Source organism: Oncorhynchus gorbuscha, linkage group LG04 (assembly GCF_021184085.1).
Source record: "Oncorhynchus gorbuscha isolate QuinsamMale2020 ecotype Even-year linkage group LG04, OgorEven_v1.0, whole genome shotgun sequence".
Classification (NCBI taxonomy): domain Eukaryota; kingdom Metazoa; phylum Chordata; class Actinopteri; order Salmoniformes; family Salmonidae; genus Oncorhynchus; species Oncorhynchus gorbuscha.
The window spans coordinates 52,887,941-52,910,417 of NC_060176.1; the positions used below are offsets into that span (position 1 = coordinate 52,887,941).

General features: G+C 44.4%; 2 protein-coding genes across 7 annotated transcripts; both read right to left on the minus strand.

The window, feature by feature from the left end:
• Positions 1–3,268: 3,268 nt before the first annotated feature.
• Positions 3,269–7,478, minus strand: LOC124034266. The gene is made up of 7 exons (XM_046347201.1): positions 7,284–7,478; positions 6,955–7,143; positions 5,909–6,162; positions 5,598–5,768; positions 5,226–5,492; positions 4,922–5,124; positions 3,269–4,025 (listed from the first exon to the last, which is right to left on the minus strand). The coding sequence occupies exons 1-7, from the start codon at positions 7,332–7,334 to the stop codon at positions 3,781–3,783; spliced, it is 1,380 nt and encodes a 459-aa protein (XP_046203157.1). The 5' UTR covers positions 7,335–7,478; the 3' UTR covers positions 3,269–3,780.
• On the minus strand, positions 7,321–17,133 carry si:ch211-225b11.4 (thyroid adenoma-associated protein homolog). 6 transcript variants are annotated; one of them, XM_046347198.1, is made up of 25 exons: positions 16,926–17,133; positions 16,270–16,444; positions 16,090–16,176; positions 15,965–15,992; positions 15,684–15,832; positions 15,379–15,501; positions 14,950–15,070; positions 14,613–14,755; positions 14,409–14,493; positions 14,168–14,304; positions 12,141–12,338; positions 11,322–12,051; positions 11,063–11,215; positions 10,853–10,962; positions 10,580–10,740; positions 10,328–10,497; positions 10,033–10,197; positions 9,785–9,933; positions 9,530–9,667; positions 9,326–9,430; positions 8,894–9,091; positions 8,497–8,706; positions 8,059–8,309; positions 7,608–7,845; positions 7,321–7,488 (listed from the first exon to the last, which is right to left on the minus strand). In XM_046347198.1, the coding sequence occupies exons 1-25, from the start codon at positions 17,054–17,056 to the stop codon at positions 7,465–7,467; spliced, it is 4,179 nt and encodes a 1,392-aa protein (XP_046203154.1). In that variant the 5' UTR covers positions 17,057–17,133; the 3' UTR covers positions 7,321–7,464. The 6 variants fall into 6 exon arrangements, 3 of the variants coding, with proteins under 3 accessions (XP_046203154.1, XP_046203153.1, XP_046203155.1); XM_046347197.1 differs by having other exon boundaries at positions 7,608–7,848; XR_006838545.1 differs by having other exon boundaries at positions 7,346–7,488; positions 8,556–8,706.
• Between the last annotated feature and the right edge of the window lie 5,344 nt (positions 17,134–22,477).

Here is a 22,477-nt window from a genome sequence, read left to right on the forward strand (position 1 = left end):
AAAAGAGCTCAACTCAGAAACTCGCTCCATCCATTGGGACCAAATTGACATGCTCAGATTGGTTACTCGGCACTGAATAATACACCTTTTAATATCGTATCGTCATGTAGTTATACGATTTGAATAACTCACTGTTTCTCTTGATGTTTGAGCAGCTAAAATGTAGTTTGTATAAGTAAATAATATATGGATCATTTGGGATCTGTAGATTTGAATGAACTGTGTTAAATGAAAAGGTTTTTAGATGACCTTGTTATACTGATCACTGATCAATTGTATCATCCTTTTTTCTAATCTTCTTTTAATGGTAAGATTTAGGTGATCTCCTCCTTTGGCAGCACAGAGCAAAGCCATCCCACTGCCCCACCAACTAGATTATCGGCTGCAGGAGATGATGAATGAATCGAATTGCAGAAAATGAAACAATGAGAAGCTCCTTGGAGTAACAGCATTGAAACACTTCTCCCTTGTTTGTTTCCCATTCAGCCTGCTGGCCCACTAGGCCCATTAGGTCCACTAGGCCCACTAGGCCCAATGGAACACATTACGGAACTCATCAATGATTTCCCCACTGCCCTACTTCGCCAGCGTACAAAACAACACTCTGAATATAGAGACTGAGTCCAGACACCGTCCCACTGTATCTCTCAAACAGCCTCTCTGCCTTCCTGAGCTGTCCAAAGATTACCCCAAAAGACTCACACTATAATGTATGAGTGCTGACAATAGACAACTTGCAACACTTTACATATTACCTCAATTATTACCCCCAAGTCATAAGACTCCTGAACATCTAATCAAATGGCTACTAATCAAATGACTATTTGCATTGACCCCCCCCCCCCAGACACTGCTGCTACTCTGTTATTATCTATGCATAGTCACTTTAATAACCCTACCTACATGTACATATTACCTTAATTACCTCGACTAACCAGTGCCCCCGCACATTAACTCTGTACCGGTACCCCCTGTATATAGCCTCACTATTGCTATTTTACTGCTGCTCTTTAATTATTTGTTAATTTTATTTAAAGTTTTATACTTATCTATTTTTACTTAACTTATTTTTCTTAACTTCTTAAAACATTGTTGGTTAAGAGCTTGTAAGTAAGCATTTCACTGTAAGGTCTTCCTACACCTGTTGTATTCGGCGAATGTGACAAATACAAAGCTATGCCCTTTGCTCCCTCCACTACCCACCCCCTCTCTCTCCGCCATGTTCTCCCTCAGCCTCTGTCCCTGACAGGACATCAGAAGGCCATGGGGACTGGAGGGGGCGGATGTTAAATGCTGCCCCCTCTCCCTGTACAGGCAGCTGGGTGCTCAAAGGCGAGAGGCCCCTGTCATTGTTGGCTGACCCCAGCAGAAGGAGAGAGCCACAGGCCACTAGCAGAGCATGACTCATTCACTCAGCAGCCGCTTTTCAAACAAACGTCACCCTGCTTTCAAACAATTACCAATACAAACACTCTCCCTCTCTCTCGTACTCTCTATCCCATACTATAGTCACTCTGTCTTTCTTCCCCATGCCAATACAAATACTCTCTCACACCCAGTTCTCTCTCTGGTTCATCTAAACACACACACTCTCTAATGCAGTATATTACTTTCATTGTCAGTCCTAAAAAACAATCTCACACGGACAGACTTCGTATATTTATTAACTTTACATTGAGTTGACCTAAATCAAGTTGTGTTGGTGCTGAGTAAAGTGTGAATGTTCACTCTTATTTCCTTAACCAGAACTGCACTGACTGGCAGAATGTCAGTTAGAGAAGATTCCTTGTGACAATAATGGAACACTCAGCTCATAAAAGACTTGTTCCTGTCTGCCGTGTCATTACCTGGACACAGACTTAATGAAACCTATCCAGGTAAACCTTCAGTCTCAGGGAAATGGTAACAAAAGCTCTAAGGCCAGACGGACAGCCTCCAGGTTCCTATTAAACCCTCGCCAGAGTGCAGGAAGCACGTACGCACACACACCTTCCAGAAAAGACCCAACTTTCCTTTTCTTAATCATGTAAGGAAAGTTCCCAATGGAAAAACATTTGGACAGTTAAATAGGTCATTGTTAGATGAGGGGGGGGAAAAACACTGAAATAAGAAAATGGGAAATTGTTGTTTATAAGATTAGGCGAGTCATGCTTTCATTATTAATTTCATTATATGTATGTTCTAGTTGAGGAAGACGTTGAAGGACAGAAATCAGAACATGTTATCTGTCCGTCTGGAACTAGCAGAGTTCACAGATCTTTTTTTTCTCTTTGTTTTAAAAGCACTTGAACCTCAGTGCCGGGTGTCACAGTGGGTAAATCGGCAGACCCATTTAAGTGTTCTGGTGCTGTTCCTACTCCAAGCCTGCTGTGGTTTGCTCTCAGACACATAAATCCTATAGGATTATCTCTCATTTCTAAGACGTGTCTGAGGAACACGTACTGCATAATTCCCACGTATGATTCATTAAGTGGTTACATAAAGTAAGTGAATAGGGAACTGGTAAAGAAACTAGCTAACATGTCACCCAGTTGCTCTTAGACCTGTATGTTAACATTGTAATTAACACAGGAGGGGAAAAAATGACCAGTTCAGAAACAGTCCTACTTTATAATGCCTGCGCCAACAGTCTACAAGGACATATTAGAAAGGTCATTCAGCCCCAATGTACACACAAACACTTCTAAAGAGTGTGAACTGTAGCCGTTCAAATATTTGCCTGCCACCAATAGAACAAAAAGGAGTGGACTGCTGTGATAATGGTGTAAGACTGTTCTAGTGTGGGGTGTTGCACGGCAACCAGCAACAGTAGTCAATCATCTTCATCTGAGGGAGGCAGGCAGTCTGACAATGGACACTTATCCAGGCAGGAGACTGGCCACTAATGGAGCGTAAAGCCTTGTATGCCCATTCTGTTCACCAACCCTCCTGTCTGTCTGCCTCTACTCCTGACGGCCGCCAGCATTACATCACTGTCTGTCTCCCACTGCTGCAGATGAAGCCCAATAAGACGTGGCTAATGCTGAAAGATGAGAAGGAGAGAAGAAAAGGCAACGTAGCCTACTATAGACTAGAATGAAGGAGGGCGCCTTGCTGTGGCTGCTGGTGGTATGACAGATATACCAGGAGTGGTCGGAAGCAGTTGGAACCGGACTGAGACAGCTGGAACCGGTCTGAGAATTCACAGAGGGGCCTTGTTCAAGCACAGAGGGATTTAATGTTGGGCAACAGATAAAGACATCCTAAACATAAAAGCCTACAGAAAAGAGAGGACAACCCCACTTTAATAGATTATTTAATCTATAAAATTAAACATTCATCCTTTAAAACCATACAAAAATACTTGCATCATGGCTGCATCATGATTACAGACATGCAAATGCATTAACATAGTAAATAAAATACACAATAGTATCAACAGAGATGTTCTAAGAGGCTCTTTGGATCAGTATAGACACTCTCAGTTCAGGCATAGTAGGTGTAAGGAGATGCTCTCTATAGCTGGTCAATACTTAGCAGGCCTCATCAGCTGCAGCAAGTAATCTGATCATTGCATTCATCTGGCTATAGTCAGTTCTTTTACATAACTAATTGGAGAACCTGCCTGCCAAATGCTACTGTAGTGCAGAAGCTACAGAGAGTACATTCAATGCCCACGTTGTTTGTAGCTGCAGTAGGCATTCATGCAGCATCCATGGATTCATTCATTCTGGACTTGGATCGTCAAAGAGGAGAACTAAGGCAATCTGTTGTCACAGTGTGGACCAGACTACTGTATCATCAAGGCAGGTCTCCAGTCAGTGCTGCAGTAAAGGCAGCGGGCATCTGGACACCGTTCTGGCGGAGCACACAGTGAACTTCCTGGATGTTCTTACGTAAACTCTCGGGATCACAGAGGGGCCGGAGGTCATCAGACATTTCTAGTAGCCGCAGGAGGAATGCTGCCCTGGCCCACAGACCACACAGGGTGCCATGGAAACTAGAATCCATGAGAAGGGCCAACCAGGACGGGTCCAGGGTGTCACCTAGAATGGAAGAACAGTTAAAGGGATACTTCGGGATTTTGGCAAAGATGTTCTTTATCTACTTCCCCAGAATCAGATGAACTTCTGGATAACATTTTTATGTCTAATTTGCGTCTCATGCTAGTAAATACCCATAGACTTCCAATCATTGCGCTAATTCTAGTTAGCTTTGGCTTGCGTAATTACCTCTAACTTCCTTCATAAGGAGACATACAACTGGTATCCACAAGTTCATCTGACTCTGGGGAAGTCGATAAAGGGCCTCATTGTCAAAAGCCCGAAGTATCCCTTTAAGCTCACGTAATCCTGTCTGCCATGACATTTTCAGTACGTTTACATGCACACTAATAATTTGATATTAAACTGATTATGGAAGTATGCAGAGTATGGCAATAGTCAAGTAAACACTTCACTCTGTTTATCTTAAAATCGGAGTGAGGTCAAAATCGAAGTAAGCATACACTGCTTAAAACCTGGTTTTCTGAGCCACCTTTCACTGGGACATGTAAACAGCTTAAAATATATGTATTTGATCTGCACATGTGCCAGCAGCAGTAGCGCAAGCCTCCCTCTTATGTGCGAGTATCTTAGAAATAGTTCACATACAAACTTTATATGCCCGAACTCAGAATCAAATATGCTTCGCAAAAATAACATGGTCGCTGTGGTAGAACATTTATTTTGATTGCTGATTTTCAGCATTTATTTAAGTCCCATCAGGGAGCCTGATTTCAGGTGTGTCCATGTAAACAGGATTATTAGGGAAATTGTTCTTCTTGCAAAGCATGTAAACATTTTCAAGAAACTATTATATTAATGACTAGCCACAATAATTGTGTTATTATGTGCTTTCCGACACAAATCAGTCAGCATGTGGTCCTTGGCCTGTGTGTTACCTGGCTGGAGGTCTTTACAGACCCGGAGGTTCTCCAGCAGGTCTGTAACATTCTCCCTGGCCCATACACCCAGGCGTTCTCCCACCACTGAGGATGCTGGGTACTTTTCAGCGAGCTGAAGCAGGTATGGAAGCAGACATGCTGACATCACAGACGGTTCTGCAAATACGTTGGCCTCATCCTGCTCATAGAGACTGGCACACCTGTGGAACAGAGAGGGATTGTTGAACAACATAAACAAAACAAATGACACTCTGCCTACATGCCATGAATTTGTGGACTGCCTGTGTGTGTTGTGACTCACCCAGTGTCCCTGGCCTCCCTCAGGACTGAGCTCAGGTCAGACTGGGGCATGTGACACAGCAACACCTCCAGGGCACCAGGACTATCCCAGCATTCCTCCAGCAGCAGCTCCAGCAGGAAGGGCAGAGCCTGGTTGACCTGCATCAGGTACATGCTCCTCTCCCCTCCTCCTCTCCTGGCTTGGCAGAGTGTGGAGGCAAAACCTGCCGCTTTTATCCTCACCTGCTGGCTCTCGTCCTGCAGCAGGTAAAGCCCTGTGTTGATCAACCTGCATAGGAAGAAAGACGGAGGACATTATGCAGCAGATTGTGACAAAGTCAGCATGCACACTGTAATTTACTTTTTAACCCACGACCCTGCTCTAGAACTCTACCTGGTGCTGAAGACAGGGAGAGGAGTGTGGTCCCTCAGGGCCATGCTCAGTAAGGGGGCCCCAGCCAGACACAGGGCCCCAGCACAGGATCTCCTGAGAGCCTCAGGGGCCTCTGGCACCCGGTGGACCTCCAACAGACTGCACCACCGAGGGAACAGAGATGTCTGAAGACTGAGACAGAGGGAGAAGAAATGTGTGAATGTTCAGTATGTTTTTTTGTGGATCTGACACCCTAATGACTTGTTGTCAAGTAAATTAAAAATCATGTCAAAACAGAGATGAGTGCAGTGTGCAGAATTCTGTATGCTGACCTTTGGGAGAGCAGCAGGCTGGCAGCACACAGGGCCTGGGATAGAAACTCTGGCCCCCCCTCTGTGGCCCTCCAGGGCCCCCAGCAGCAGCTCCACACACTCCAGCAGGACTGGACCCTCCAGGGGGGGGGAGAAAGGGAAGGCTTCTGGGATAGAGTATGGTCAGCCCCAGGAGTCATCACGGCAATTAGAGTTGTCAGATATGTCCTGCTGTACTCCACACTCTGATCCAACAACGCCTCCTTCAGGTTGGCCTGAGTACAGAGAGCAATGTTAAACACCATTCCCATAAAACAGCATGGTCAGGTCACCATTGTCAAATCAGGAATGTGAAGTCATTAAAGGGCAGCTAATAGGTGGGAAGACTTTGCTGTCCAGAAACCGAAGGAGGTATAAAAACAGGAGCTCTCACACAGGCATATTGATTGGGCCTATGGAGTTTTATTAAAAGGCTAAACAATGTTTTCTTTAGAATGTACAATAATATATGCCATTTTTATCCAATGTGAATTAGTCATGGGCACATACATTTTATGTATGGGTGGTCCCAGGAATTGAACCCACTTCCCTGGTGTTACAACTTACAAGTGCCATGCTCTACCCAGTGGTATTTGAAAGTACTAAAGCAAAAATACTTTCAAGTACTTTTTGGGGATATCTTTACAAAAATATAAATAGTAAGAGTCAACTTTTACGCTTACTTCACTCTTAAAGAAAATAGTGTACTTTTTACGCCATACATTTTCCGTGATTTCCACGGCACAACACAGCAGAGAAAAAGGATGGATATCCTTGACTGTATTGGTCTAGTTCAGATTTACCTGACCCTGTTTAGTGAGTTGGGTGTGAGCTGATACACACCCATTCATTTTCATGAGAAAAAAACAACAATTCTCAGCTTGATTTCAACCCTAAGCAGCATTGTGTTAAAGTCATATCTTTAGTGCCTTGATTCCTCATGTTGTATATTGAAAACTGTTGGTAAGTTTTTGGACCGGGTGACTTTTCCAGCATTCTCTAGTCTAGACAGGGTGTTTATGTCTCACCTGCAGTGCCGTCTGCAGCACCTGTTGCATGCTGGTCCCACTCCATCGCCGCCTTTCAGCCGCCCAACTGACCAATGACAGCCTCAGGTCAGAGCTCTCTGTGGAGAAACTCCCCCACACCTGGCAAGCCCACCGGGGCTCTGCACAGAGGAAGTGGATAGCGTTCTGATGGAAGGAGGCGGACCCAACCTGTAAAATGGAATGTCATAAACTTTCAGTATTGTGGGACCCAGATTATGAAAAGGATAACAAATCATGACAGTATCTCTGGATAAGAACGGTGTGTGTGTGTGTGTGCATGTGTGTGACAGACAGGATCTGTTGGGCACCTGGAGCCTTTGGTGTGGTGAGTGGAGCTCTGACAGGAGTACATCCCTCATCTGGCGGAGGAACCCCTGAGAGCAGAACCCCCTCAGCAGGCCTGCCACACCCAGGTAGGCCCCACGCACAAGGGGACAGTGCTGAGCCCCTGTCACCAACCACAGTCTGGACTCTACACGGTCCACCACATCACACAGTGCGTCTGGGGGAGGACTGGGGAAATAACAAAACAAATGACAAAACCTGACAGTGCCTTAATCACAGAATAAATAGAACCTCTATGGCCTCCATAGAATCCTTCCCTGTTTGTTTTCTACTCTGTAAACCCTCACCGTTGTGTGCATAGACCCCTGTCCAGGATGGCTCTGATCTGCAGTAGCTGTCCATGCAGACGATTGTGACAGCTGGGGTCCTGGGGCTCCGGCAGCTCTCCTGTCAACCTGAGAAGGGTGCTCACGTATTGGCAGGGGGGGCGTCATGGCGACCAATGCTTTGGAGGTCATGACCCTCACACTGTAGACGGGACTGGCAGCCAGCTGGAGCAGGGGAATCAGGAAGTCTGACAGAGTGCTGCTGGGAACAAAAGGTTTCATGGACCAGTTTTCATACTGCAAGGAGATGCACAGAACACTGTAAATGATTGTGTGCCTACCTGGAGAATACAGGTGTGTTATCCTTAAACAGGCCCATGGACATCATCACCTGCTTCATTGAGTAGATGCAGCTATAAAGGGATTCCTTAGCTTGACAAAATTAAATAAATGACACGAAAACAGTAATCACCCAGTTTGGTCTTGGACCCCTCGCTGGAGTTTGGCCAGGAGGGTGAGGACAGGGTAGAGGGAGGGGTGCAGGCGGAGCCGGGCCTCCCCAGAGGGACCCTGCAAGTCCTCTGCCGCCCCCCTCAACTCCCCCAGGAGGAAGGGCTGCAGGGCAGGGTAGTGGGTGAAGAAGGCGGGGGGGAGACATGCCATGCTGGGTGGAGCCCTCCTCACCTCCAGAGCGCTGACCCAGCAACCTTGAGCACAGAGAGCCTGTTCATGGGAAAGGGTTCAGTCAGAGGGAGCACAATAACAAATGAATAATTTAACATGCATGTCTGATCGCTACATGAAAGAAATTGGAGCAGACAGCGCAAGTGAACCTAATGGATTCTCTCCCGGTCTATATGATCTAATGTTTGAGCTGGTCAGTTTCAGAGAATACAAATGACACTGAAACCTGAGCTCTGTCCTCAGTGTGCGCATTACAGTAGTGAGAGGGAGAGATTGTCTTTTTACTGTAGAGCTGCAGTGCAGCATTCCTCATGGCCCAGCAGGGGGAGCTGAGGAGGGTCAGGGACAGGATGGCCACAGCCGGGGCAAACTGCAGCACAGCCACCCCCAGCCCAGAGCCTCGTACCAGGGCCTGCAGGGTGTGGACCGCACACACCTGGTGGAGAGGAGGGGAAAAGCCAACATTAGACAGCATGCTAACTGACCTGGACTTGAGTATCCTATTGGTATGTGTGTATCTCGATGGCTGTGCATCTCATCTGTGTACGTGGTAGGTAATGTACATGCGTATAATAATCATTCAGAATCTGGCTAACTTTTGATGAATTCATGATGTGTATTACCTGTGGCAGGTCCAGTGTCTGGTCCCAGTCCTGGGGCAGAGGGGACCTGGCTGTGTCCAGCAGGGTGTGTATGCTGTGGGCCAGGAGGGGCCGGGCCTTACTGGCCTCCTCTGCTGACACCACACACAGGATGAGCATGGGAAGCCCTGCCGCCCGCCGGGTCACTGACGTACAGCGAGACTGCAGCACTTCTAGGCCCTGGAGAGAAAACCCCATATCAGTTAGCACACACACAGTTTAACCATACTAGCTTAATATGCATGCAACATAGCTTCATTGTTGCAGGTAAAATTAGATATGAATTGGCAGAGAATGATAAGGTACATCACTGGCCTGGACCTAAAACATAAGCTACAGAAACCCCTTTACCCCATGAGAACCCTGTCTGCGGTGTGGATGAGCCCCCTCAAAAGGGCCTGGGTCAGAGGTTACCTGCTTCAGCATGTGTGCTGGGATATCCCTGAGCTCTGGGTCACTGCTGCTCAGGAGACAGGCACAGAACCTGGTAAAGCCCACACAGCAGCCCTCTACTGCCCCCTGGGGGATAGAAATGTGTATGTCAGGACTGAAGATGTGACAAGAAAACCAGGGAGGCTTTGAGTTGTGACCCATAGATGGATATTATGTCCTTTTTACCCAGTGGCGGCATTTGAGAAGAATGTTCTTGAACACTTTAGAGGCCCTCTTCAGGTCTTCTAAAGTTAGAAAGGGTTCTGTCTGTTTGGCCTGAGCAAGGATTCTCTCCACCAGAGAACCTAGAAAGATTCCTATTTCCTGAAAAGGAAAACAACAATAGTTATTGAAGGCCAGAATGTGTTTCTTAATTGTGCTGAACATGGGTTTGAATGTGCAGCCGGGTGGTCAGTGCGAGTGTTGATCGGTAAGATGTACCTTGAGGGAAACCCAGCAGCAGGTGAGGACCAGACTGTGTTCCTCAGACAGCAGCACACACTCATCCCCCTCCCCCTGGACCTCTCCTGCCACCTGGCCTATCAGAGAGGTGATGGCATTCCCCATGTCACAGAAAGATGGGGGTATATCTGGAAAAGACAAGGGCGGGGGTGAGACAACCGTTCCATTTCAAATGTACCCTTCTCCGATCTCGTGTGTGATGTCTCTTTACTCCTTCCTGGCGATACCTTTCTCATCACCGCAGGCATCCTGGTCTCCATACAGCACACCCAGTAGGAGCAGAGTGATCCTCTCCAGGAGAACCAGGATCTCTATGGTCATTCTGTGATCGACCACATCACACAGGGTGTTAGGTACCTCTAGTATACACCTCTCTAGGGCAGTCAAAATACCTGAAACAAATACATCACTCAAATAAGGTTGCAATGTCAAATGCTTTGGAATTCAACATGTTTATATACAAGCTGTTAGATAGCTGCAAAATGTAATTTTGTGAAATAGCAATGATGCAACAGGTCTCACCGTGTATGGGTTTGGTCCTTGCAGCAAGCATCATATCATCCTTAGCAATCAGGTAATGCTGCTCGAGTTCCTTGAGTAGATACCTGACCAGAGTAGAGGCCTTCGAGTCCCCAGAACTGACGTAGTTGATACGGCTGTCCAGCCAGGGCACATGAGACTGACCTCCAGACCTTCGGAGAGGGGGTCATGCAACACTGAGGTCGAGGACCAGAGCTCTGGCTACAGGTGGTGTAGAAACTAAGGTCTACTTACTTCTGGAGGAGGACCTTGATGATCAGAGCTCCCATCTGAGCCTCCGGCACACGGGGACTGCAGAGGAGTAGTTCCGCTCGGCCGAACAGCACAGGAGTAATGTCCTCCAGAAAACTAGGTGGGAAAAATCTCACCAGTAACCCTGCAGAGAGCTCCCGAATCTACATAGGAAGAAAATAGAGCAGAGAAAATACGTTATTTCACTTATCCTTTGTCACTTACAAATGTATTAAAAATAAAAAATGGAATTTGTAACATAAGTATTAAGTCTACCTCATTGGTGGAATCCTCTAAACAGCCAATAAGGACCAGCTGTTTTGATCGAGAGAAGAAATCCCACCATCCTCTCAGCCTTGCCCAGTTGATCAAAGAGGCCATGTTAACTACAGAAAGGGAACAAAAACCTCTTGGAATTTTGCGTCATACAGGCTTTAAAGCCCCAGAATGAAGTCAACCATCTCATTCATACCCCCTTTTACTGACCTGGGGGTTGGCCCTTCTTCTTGTCTGGGCTCCAGGTGTCTGTGCAGGTCTCTAGTACAGCAGACAGCAGCAGCAGGACAGTCTTTTTCCTCTGGTAGCTGTGTCCTGGTGCCAGATAGGACAACGTCAGCTGGGACAGCCAGTCCACAAACCCTACAATGATCAGGATGAACAGGATATTAATAAATTGCACCACACAGCTAGATGGGACAAGGAAATAAAACCATTATTTAGTGCTTCAAACTTTCACAGCTCTCACCTACTCCCTGATCAAGTGCCATCTCTGTCTCCTTTGTGAGGCTGACACCACCGTCCCTTTTTCCCTTCTGTCCTCTGAGGTGGGCCAGGCAGCTGTCTCGGATCCGGACCAGAAACCTCTTCACCCCCGCCTGAAGGTGCTGGCGGAACGGTGACGACTCACTGTTGAGGTTCTGTGGGATGAAGGTCCTCATGGTAGACAGCTCCTCCGGCGTCGGGGCCTCTTTGGTCTTTGGGCTGCAGCATAGCAGGTTGAGGGCGGCCAGGCGGACTCTATCGTCCACACATCCCAGGGCAAGACGGAGAGTCTCCAGGGCATAGCCACTCTCCAGGGCCCAGGGGGAGCCTCCATAAGTGGCTCGGCGGGCACTCATCACACAGGCCCAGGCATGGAGGTGCCCTGGAGAGGCAGGGTCTAGAGGGGCCAGCAGGGGCTCCACAGCAGCGGGGAAGACACGCAGAGTCCAGGGCAGCAAGTGGCTGGAGCTGTTGTTCTGAAGAAGGGTCACGTCAGACGTCAAGGCCTCCAGCAGAGTGGTCCGCCAACGCCTGGCCCACTGATTGGCCAGATCCAGCTCCAAGGGAGGAGCATCCTGGGCCAGTTCCTCACACAGCTCGCACCGCTGCTTCTGGATCAGACACTTGTAAAGCTCTGAGGCACATGGGGACAGATGATTGGTGGACATGCACTTCAGGAGATGGTTGGGAAGCTCGGAGTACTGCTCCAGCACCTGAGGGGTTAACGGAAAATTAATTATAATCAATTTCCACAAATGAACATACACTTTAAAAAGGTTAAGATGACTTTGAATACACTCACCATGTCAGTGCCAACATAAGGGAGCAGTGAACAGAGGGGGAAGTATTTGGCTTTGGCCTCCCAGGGCAGTTTGGTTATGCGGTGGAGTAAGGAAATGTGCAGGTTCTTCTGTGTGTCTCCAAAACGCTGGCAGTCCATCTCATAGATCTCCAGCAGCAGGCAGAATGCACTGCGCACAACCTCTGACACACCCTCGACCTGGGCATGTGTTAGGAGAAATGGGATGTTATTGTTACTACTATACTTTGCCCATGAGCTGTTCTTGTCTATTCATGTTCTGTATTATGTCATGTTACATGTTTTGTGTGAATCCCAGGAAGAGTAGCTGCTGCTTTTGCAACAACTAATGGGGATCCTAATAAAATACCCCCCCCCCCAAAAAAAAATATATATATACACACACAGTGGGGCAAAAAAGTATTTAGTCAGCCACCAATTGTGCAAGTTCTCCCACTTAAAAAGATGAGGCCTGTAATTTTCATCATAGGTACACTTCAACTATGACAAACAAAATGAGAGAAAAAAAAATCCTGAAAATCACATAGGATTTTTAATTAATTTATTTGCAAATTATGGTGGAAAGTAAGTATTTGGTCACCTACAAACAAGCAAGATTTCTGGCTCTCACAGGCCTGTTACTTCTTCTTTAAGAGGCTCCTCTGTCCTCCACTCGTTACCTGTATTAATGGCACCTGTTTGAACTTGTTATCAGTATAAAAGACACCTGTCCACAACCTCAAACAGTCACACTCCAAACTCCACTATGGCCAAGACCAAAGAAATGTCAAAGGACACCAGAAACAAAATTGTAGACCTGCACCAGGCTGGGAAGACTGAATCTGCAATACGTAAGCAGCTTGGTTTGAAGAAATCAACTGTGGGAGCAATTATTAGGAAATATAAGACATACAAGACCACTGACAATCTCCCTCAATCTGGGGCTCCACGCAAGATCTCACCCCGTGGGGTTAAAATTATCACAAGAACGGCGAGCAAAAATCCCAGAACCACACGGGGGGACCTAGTGAATGACCTGCAGAGAGCTGGGACCAAAGTAACAAACGCCTACCATCAGTAACACACTACGCCGCCAGGGACTCAAATCCTGCAGTGCCAGACGTGTCCCCCTGCTTAAGCCAGTACATGTCCAGGCCCGTCTGAAGTTTGCTGGAGAGCATTTGGATGATCCAGAAGAAGATTGGGAGAATGTCATATGGTCAGATGAAACCAAAATATAACTTTTTGGTAAAAACTCAACTCGTCATGTTTGGAGGACAAAGAATGCTGAGTTGCATCCTTAGAACACCATACCTACTTTGAAGCATGGGTGTGGAAACATCATGCTTTGGGGCTGTTTTTCTGCAAAGGGACCAGGACGACTGATCCGTGTAAAGGAAAGAATGAATGGGGCCATGTATCGTGAGATTTTGAGTGAAAACCTTCCATCAGCAAGGGCATTGAAGATGAAACGTGGCTGGGTCTTTCAGAATGACAATGATCCCAAACACACCGCCCGGGCAACGAAGGAGTGGCTTCGTAAAAAGCATTTCAAGGTCCTGGAGTGGCCTAGCCAGTCTCCAGATCTCAACCCCATAGAACATCTTTGGAGGGAGTTGAAAGTCCATGTTGCCCAGTAACAGCCCCAAAACATCACTGCTCTAGAGGAGATCCGCATGGAGGAATGGGCCAAAATACCAGCAACAGTGTGTGAAAACCTTGTGAAGACTTACAGAAAACATTTGACCTCTGTCATTGCCAACAAAGGGTATATAACAATGAATTTAGATAAACTTTTGTTATTGACCAAATACTTATTTTCCAACATAATTTGCAAATAAATTAATAAAAAATCATACAATGTGGTTTTCTCATTTTGTCTGTCATAGTTGAAGTGTACCTATGATGAAAATTACAGGCCTCTCATCTTTTTAAGTGGGAGAACTTGCGCAATTGGTGGCTGACTAAATACTTTTTTGCCCCACTGTATAACCCCATTTATATTAATAATGAGATGATTGGAAACTCACTGGACTCTCAGCATTGTCCCAGATGACCTGGATGAGTTGTTGTCTCAGGCTAGAGTCATCGGGCAGCAGGGGAGCGCTGGTCACCTCCCAGATCTCAGCTAGACACTCCTTAACACTCTTCAGCCACAGTGTTAACACTGCCATCAGACATAGGCTTTAATAAACATTGATTTGATACTCAGGTATTTCTTACTTTCATTACGTTTGCACTTACAGAAACACTGGTTTGGTTTTACAATACCTTCAAAGACATAGTAGTGACAGTCAAGCTTCTCCTCACACAAAGCAGAGACCAAAGGAAACAAACCACCCAGGAGTAGACAAGTCTGAAGAAATAGAGAGAAAACTTTGAATCAGAAACCACATTTTCTAGATTGGCCGAGGAGAATTCTATAAGAACGAATGAAGAAGATATATCAGTTAGCATGAGCAGTCTGTGACATACCCCTGTGGTGTCCACCTGACTGACTAGGATGCCCCTTCTACAGCAGGTTAGCAGACCCCTGCTCACAGCCAGTCTGTCCACTCCATCCTGCGAGCGGGGGATGCACTGCACCTGGAGACCACCCACACACAGCTGCCACGGCTCTGAGTAACACACATCAACCAGTGGCATATTATTATTATTTTTTAAACACTTAATCAGCACAGTCCTAATATGCATAGGGTTCTGTTTCAAATCCTTCATATGTGTTGTGATGATTTGTAATGTAAACAATGTAGAATGTAAACAATAAAAGTCAACATACAATGTCAACAATATGAAAGTCCTGAATGTGTACCTGAGTGAGTGACTTGTAGCAGACTCCAGGCAGCTGCTCCTCCCTCCCCTCCCTCGAGTACGGTGTTAATCAGCATGGCCACTGTGGTGCCAGCCAGGAGACGGGTGTCCCTGTTGGAGCACTGCCCGCACCCAGAGGAAACAAGTAATATAGTAATACAATTTTTAAAATGCTATTTAGCACACGCTTTTAACTAAAGTGACTTACAGTCATGCATGCATAATCTTTACATATGGGTGATCCCGGTAATGGAACCCACTACCCTGGTGTTACAAGGGCCATGCGCTACCAAATGAGCTACAAAAGGACCATGTAGTAAGAGTAAGAGCTGGACCATGGAGCGACATCAGGGAGAACAGACTGGCAAACCTCAATCATATTTATTTAAAATATGTTGGGATTTAACCTGAATCGATGTCAAACACAGACCTGTCCCAGGATGATGTCCATTAGAGACTGTAGGATGCTCTGCACTGCCAAACTCCTCTGTTCCTTCTCCCACACCAGAGGGGCCACCTCACCTGGCAACAGCTGAAAAACCTGCAAACACACCTGAAGGGACATGTCCCAGTAAGACACCTACTAACACAGCCAACTCAGAGGTCAGTTCAGTGACAAGACGTCTTCTGAACAGTGCTTCAAATGAATGAATGAAAAATGAAAAAAGAAAAGTACAATTTTGTTGACAAGCGCAAGGAAGTTAAAGGTTGATAAAGTGCATATAGAGTATTTACCTTGACAGCTTGGTAACACAGTGGTCCATTTCTCAAACCCTCCTGCTCCAGTATTACAGGGAATAACTCAGCCACTTTATCTATCAAGGAAGGGCAGGCCTCTCGCCACAGCTCACGACCAATAGAGCTGTCCTCCAGGAACATGCAAGCTGCAAACACAAACCACACACAGGAGATCACTTGGCACCTAAAATGAGGCCAAAAAGATAATAGTTAATATTGACAATGCCACTCACACTAAAACAAAGAACAATTCAAGATGATTCTAATCCACAACTAACCTATCTGGAGGTCTCCAATGGATAATGCCTGAAAAGGAAAGATGCTGAAACATTAACATTAAACATTATCACATTGCTAAAGAATACTTCTAAACATGGATTATTTTTAGAACACATACACATACCTGATCCTTTCCCACAATAGCGCACAAACAGTGTTGGATTTCTCGATAAACCAGCAAATGATTGACTTCTGCCAGATGTTGTAACATCTGTAATGGCATGATCACATACATATTCAGAATAGCACTTTAGTTATTCAGCATTGAAAACATAACTTCTAAAGGACAGAGCTTGTTCTGCACCTGGTCTAATTTGCGACTGGCAATGTTAAACATCTGCATCTGCATGGCGACGAGTAGCCTGATGAGTGGCAAGAGGAGCCTCTCCTCTAAACACTGAAGCTGCTTCACGGGGATCTTCCTCAGCAGCTGGCCTGCCTCCTCCAGACTACGCTCTTTGCATCGCTTTATGTTACTCCTGTTCAGAGACAGACAACATGTCATGAAGATGAGTGACACCGAAGGTAAACAATGAATGTGTACTAATTGGTTGGAAATGGGAACAGTCGGAGTGGAGCTGGAACCAGCAACTCAGTGACACCGCAGGGACTATCCCACTGCTGCCACCAGTGTAGTGACAGAGATAGAACAGGGCTTGAATCAACAACCCTGTGGTTATTGTGATGTGAATGTGATGTGAATGCATTACCACCTGATGTCTTGGCAGAGGCAGTAGTACATGCATTCCACCACATGCATTGTCATACAAACATCAGGGATGTATTCATTATGGAAACAGTTTAACGTTTTAGCACCAAACAGAAGCATCAGAGCATAACGACAGTTTCTATTAGAAAAATGCAGGTAGGTCCCTCCTGTTTCATTCCGTTTAAGAAACATTTTGCAACCGAATTGGTGTAATGAATAAAACACATTAGGCACTTGTAAACCAGATTTACCTTGAGCACTCATCAAGTTTGTTCATGAAAAGCTTTAACGTAGTGCTGACATCTGTGGGTATTTTATCCTCAGTGACCACACAGTCTAGTACAGCTTTCATCTGATCTTCGACCGATTGAACAGGCACCATTGTTTGTTAATTCCCGAAAGTTTGTCTTAAAATTATCCCTGGAAAGAAAGAGAACATGCTTCCTCGTGTTTTTCTTGTCAAACTAAATCTACTGTTGGAGTTGAGTCGTTACAGAACAGTGCATTATGAATTACCGCCATCTAGTGTATAGGAGTATGCGTTCGGTTAGTAAATCATCTTTGTAACATTACATTACGCTTTTGTGTTCATGTTTTGTTGTCAATTCATTAGGGTGCATGCAGAGAGTCCATATAATAGTGCATGTTGCAAATTTACTTCTAGAAGTTTGCTATAATATAATATAAGATATATTATTTGTCTGTTTCCGTAGTACAGAACAGCCCCACCGAAGGTCGCTGTTGGCTATCTCAGTAGAAGCTCTCCCATTTCTGGAGCATGAACGCAAGTAATCCCCTAAACTGTGATTGGTTAATATGTCATTGCCATTGACATCTCTCTACAACACTTTGCAAAAATGGTGACTCCCTGGTGAGGTGGAACTATTGCGTTCTCTGCAGGTTGTAGGGAAGGTTCACAGAACAATTCGTATATATATTAGGTTTAGTTATACAAATATTTGGAAGGCTCGCAGTTCGATTCCGGGGAGGACTACGGTTCCTTCCGGTTTAAGAAAAAGATGTCGGAAGCCGGTGCTGAGTTCGAAGCAAAATAAGTGAAGACGAATGTTCTGAATGGACAACAGCAGTAGCGAAAATATAACAAAAAGGAAATTGTCTAAAATTGGAGTGGATGATACGTGTATGAATGATAATGAATCGCTTCTTGTTGGGATGCATATGTGGGAAACCCGTTTGATGTGTCAAATGGTGAGGTATGCGCTGGGAAAAGTCTGTCATACTGGTCTTATTTTGATTAATCGTATTTCTGAAGAACATAGGAAGATTGCAGTGAGCCTCAAAAGAATCCGAATAACAGAAGTTTAGAACTTCGGAGTAGAGCACTCTCAAAGGAGTCGTTAAATACCTGAAGAAGAATTCCTGGTGTGGTTGGTGCCCGGCGTCTAACCCGCTGGGTGAATGGAGAAAAAGAAGAGTCTGTCAGCACCATTCTGTACTAACTAATTTTTATTCAGACATTTGGAACAACACAAATAAATATAACATTTTAAACTATATAAATCTAAAAACATATACAAAAAGACTCATGAATAAAGTGACAAAGAAACCAATTGTAATTTATAAATACAAATAAAAAATATAATTATTACCTTATTACCCTACTGCTAACAAAAAACACAAATAAAACTATATTGCACAAATCCTATACCACACAAATACACAACACACTTTTAAAGAAGAGAACCTGATTATTACACTATTGCACTTCAAACAAGAAACACACTAAATTGCACAAATAATACTGTACAAAGGTAGAGGTGCGCTATTTGATAGATTCCCCCTACCTCGGGTTTTCAGTGGGGGGACCTGAAGTCAACAACCCCCTACCCACCCATTTCATACTTCGGAGTGGGAGACCTTCCCAGGCAGTAGCCTGCCTAGCTCACTGACGATCCAGGGCGTCCACTCCGACAAGGTTAATTGACCCACAGTCCCACACGATGACAAGATATAATTGACGTAACGTGCAAATGAGTGATAGATAGCACAAATGTCACCTTTCCAATTTGTTTTTGTGCGGGTGCCTTGTGCAGCCCCCGGCAAGATGCCTCCCTGGGAGCCTGCCCATGTCGCTTATACCTACATCCGCATCATTAGAATTGATAAGGATTTGGCCATGTTTCAAGTATGTGCAGATGGACAGGGTATTGAAGAACAATGTGTAGAAGAACGATGGAGTTGCAATTGTGGTGGTAATCATGATCCTGAGTTCCTGGAGTGCCCTGTAAGGGTGAAGGAGATTGAGGTGGCAAAAGGTAGAGCAGTCAATCGAATCTCCTATGCGGAGGCGATTCAAATAATTGAGGAAACAAGACGCACCACAGCCTGTAGTCATTTTTGTTTTGAGGGGGATCAGCTTAATGTTGCGGAAAGATTGTTGCTTCCATCATTGTAATTGTCTGCATAATTTCCAATCCCCCATATCTTTTTTTTTGTGCTAAATATATATATATACATATGCATACACAAACATTCATAGTTCATAACGAGCCAGGCAGCCCAAACTGCTGCATATACCCTTACTCTGTTGCAAGAGAAGTGACACAAATTCATGTTAGCAGGCAATATTAACTAAATATGAAGGTTTAAAATATATATACTTGTGTATTGATTTTAAGAAAGGCATTGATGTTTATGGTTAGGTACACGTTGGAGCAACGACAGTCCTTTTACGCGAAAGCGCACCGAATTGATTAAATGCAACGCAGAACACGCTAGATAAACTAGTAATATCATCAACCATGTGTAGTTAACTAGTGATTATGATTGATTGCTTGATTGTTTTTATAATATAAGTTTAATGCTAGCAAGCAACTTACCTTGGCTTACTGCATTCGTGTAACAGGCATGCTCCTCGTGGAGTGCATTGTAAAGCAGTTGGTTAGAGCGTTGAACTAGTTAACCGTAAATGTTTTGTTTTTCTGTCTTGAATAAAAGTAATAATGGAAAAGAATAATGGCTGGGTCTTGACTTGTTTATTAAATTGTATTATGTATTATGTAGTCTCGTTTGTGTAGCCAGAAGGCTGACATTTCATTTATTTTATGCAGTGACTAAATACATTTTATAAAACAAAACCTTGAGATGATAATTAAATGTATTGCTAGAATAGGCGTATCATTGATTTTCAGGCTAATGAATGATAACGAATGTAATAAGTCAATCTTAGCTGTTATATACAGTAGAGATACATACTTTTTTTAGAATATACCTTTATTATTCCACACAAACCCTACCACCCTTCCCCCAATTGGAGTAAACTAATAAACAATAACACTTAGGCTTCTACCTTCAGTTTTTACATATTTTACCCATTTTACAGACACAATCTATTTTACAATAGTTCTATTTTGTTTGTTTTTTGTCCTTCCTCTATTTCTGATCCATCTGGTCCATTCAGTTTGATTTCTATTTGGAACTGTGCTATTTCACAGATTTTCTTAATTTACAGCTGATGTCGGAAGTTTACATACACTTAGGTTGAAGTCATTAAAACTCGTTTTTCAACCACTCAACAAATTTCTTGTTAACAAACTATAGTTTTGGAAAGTTGGTTAGGACATCTACTTTGTGCATGACACAAGTAATTTTTCCAACAATTGTTTACAGACAGATTATTTAACTTTATCACAATTCCAGTGGGTTAGACGTTTACATACACTAAGTTGACTGTGCCTTTAAACAGCTTGGAAAATTCAATTTCAGGGCTTTAGAAGCTTCTGATAGGCTAATTGACATCATTTGAGTCAATTGGAGGTGTACCTGTGGATGTATTTCAAGGCCTACCTTCAAACTCAGTGGTCCTTTGCTTGACATTATGGGAAAAGAAATGATCCAAGATCTCAGAAAAAAATTGTAGACCTCCACAAGTCTGGTTCATCCCTGGGAGTACTTTCCAAATGCCTGAAAGTACCACGTTCATCTGTACAAACAATAGTACGCAAGTATAAACACTGTGGTACCACGCAGCCGTCATACCGCTCAGGAAGGAGACGTGTCTCCTAGAGATGGACGGACTTTGGTGCGAAAAGTGCAAATCAATCCCAGAACAACAGCAAAGGACCTTGTGAAGATGCTGGAGGAAACAGGTACAAAATTATCTATATCCACAGTAAAACAAGTCCTATATCAACATAACCTGAAAGGCCGCTCAGCAAGGAAGAAGCCACTGCCTCAAAACCGCCTTACAAAAAGCCAGACTACGGTTTGCAACTGCACATGGGAACAAAGATCATACTTTTTGGAGAAATGTCCTCTGGTGTGATTAAACAAAAATAGAACTGTTTGGCCATAATGACCGTCATTATGTTTGGAGGAAAAAGGGAGAGACTTGCAAGCCGAAGAACACCATCCCAACCATGAAGCACGGGGGTGGCAGCATCATTTTGTGGGGGTGCTTTACTGCTGTAGGGACTGGTGCACTTCACAAAATAGATGGCATCATGAGGCTGGAAAATTATGTGGATATGTTGAAGCAACATCTCAAGACATCAGTCAGGAAGTTAAAGCTTGGTCGCAAATGGGTCTTTCAAATGGACAATGACCCCAAGCAAAATGGCTTAAGGTCAACAAAGTCAAGGTATTGGAGTGGCCATCACAAAGCCCTGAACTCAATCCTATGGGAAATTTGTGGGCAGAACTGAAAAAGCACGTGCGAGCAAGGAGGCCTCCCAACCTGACTCAGTTACACCAGCTCTGTCAGGAGGAATGGGCCAAAATTCACCCAACTTATTGTGGGAAGCTTGTGGAAGGCTACCCGAAACGTTTGACCCAAGTTAAACAATTTAAAGGCAATGCTACCAAATAATAATTGAGTGTATGTAAACTTCTGATCCACTGGGAATGTGATGAAAGAAATAAAAGCTGAAATAAATAATTCTCTCTACTATTATTCTGACATTTCACATTCTTAAAATAAAGTGGTGATCCTAACTGACATAAAATAGGGATATTTTTCTTTATGTACATTTTTCTTTAGGCTAAGGCACTAGGATTGGACTATAGTGAGAACCTGACCCAATATATTCTGCTCAGGTAAGTCACTGGATACACACACTGAGAAGTTGATCAAAATACCGCTCAATGCATACAAATGAGAAGGATCCATGTCTCTCTGTAGAATGTTTGACCTTCCTCATCTACCTCTGTTATTTTTTAAATTTAATTTTACCTTTATTTAACCAGGCAAGTCAGTTAAGAACATATTCTTATTTTCAATGACGGCCTGGGAACAGTGGGTTAACTGCCTGTTCAGGGGCAGAACGACAGATTTGTACCTTGTCAGCTCGGGGGTTTGAACTCACAACCTTGCGGTTACTAGTCCAACGCTCTAACCACTAGCCAGGATGGAGAGCCAGATTTCCTTACCCTGGCTGACTGGTTGATCAAACCCTTTCAACTTTAACTATTAAATCCTAATATTAGCTTAAATAGTCACCCTATTAATTCATAATTTTGGCTTTGTTGCTTCTCCATTCCACTTCTGTGACCAACACACTGAATAACTCACAGTTGTGAAACTGAACTGTAACATGGTATTCCGTCCCACCGGCACATCCACGTTAGGATCATTGTGACAGAGGTGGTGGTGGTGTGGGGGGGGGGTTGCCTTAGTGGGAGATCCAAGCAGTGGAAGTCAGATAAGTGGCAAAAGCCTATAACACTGTCCATTGCCATCACACCTATGTTACTTTTCTGTCTGTGCTGTCCTTCTGTTGAGACAAAAAAAGTGTAATTGAATAAAGTCCTCCCTGTTAGGACTACTGTCTCTGATGTGAGTGTT

What these genes read in the sequence shown, in the direction of transcription:
- LOC124034266 (XM_046347201.1), bottom strand. Translation starts at nt 7,334, where the DNA reads ATGAGGGATGTACTCCTGTCAGAGCTCCACTCACCACACCAAAGGCTC. An exon ending in TGCTGCAGACGGCACTGCAG is followed by an intron (nt 6,163 to 6,954) that starts GTGAGACATAAA and finishes CTCTGTACTCAG; the next exon opens with GCCAACCTGAAGGAGGCGTT. An exon ending in CTGTAAAGACCTCCAGCCAG is followed by an intron (nt 4,026 to 4,921) that starts GTAACACACAGG and finishes CTTCCATTCTAG; the next exon opens with GTGACACCCTGGACCCGTCC.
- si:ch211-225b11.4 (XM_046347197.1), bottom strand. Translation starts at nt 17,056, where the DNA reads ATGGTGCCTGTTCAATCGGTCGAAGATCAGATGAAAGCTGTACTAGAC. An exon ending in GCTACAAGTCACTCACTCAG is followed by an intron (nt 14,756 to 14,949) that starts GTACACATTCAG and finishes TGTGTTACTCAG; the next exon opens with AGCCGTGGCAGCTGTGTGTG. An exon ending in TTCTCAAATGCCGCCACTGG is followed by an intron (nt 9,431 to 9,529) that starts GTAAAAAGGACA and finishes TCTATCCCCCAG; the next exon opens with GGGGCAGTAGAGGGCTGCTG.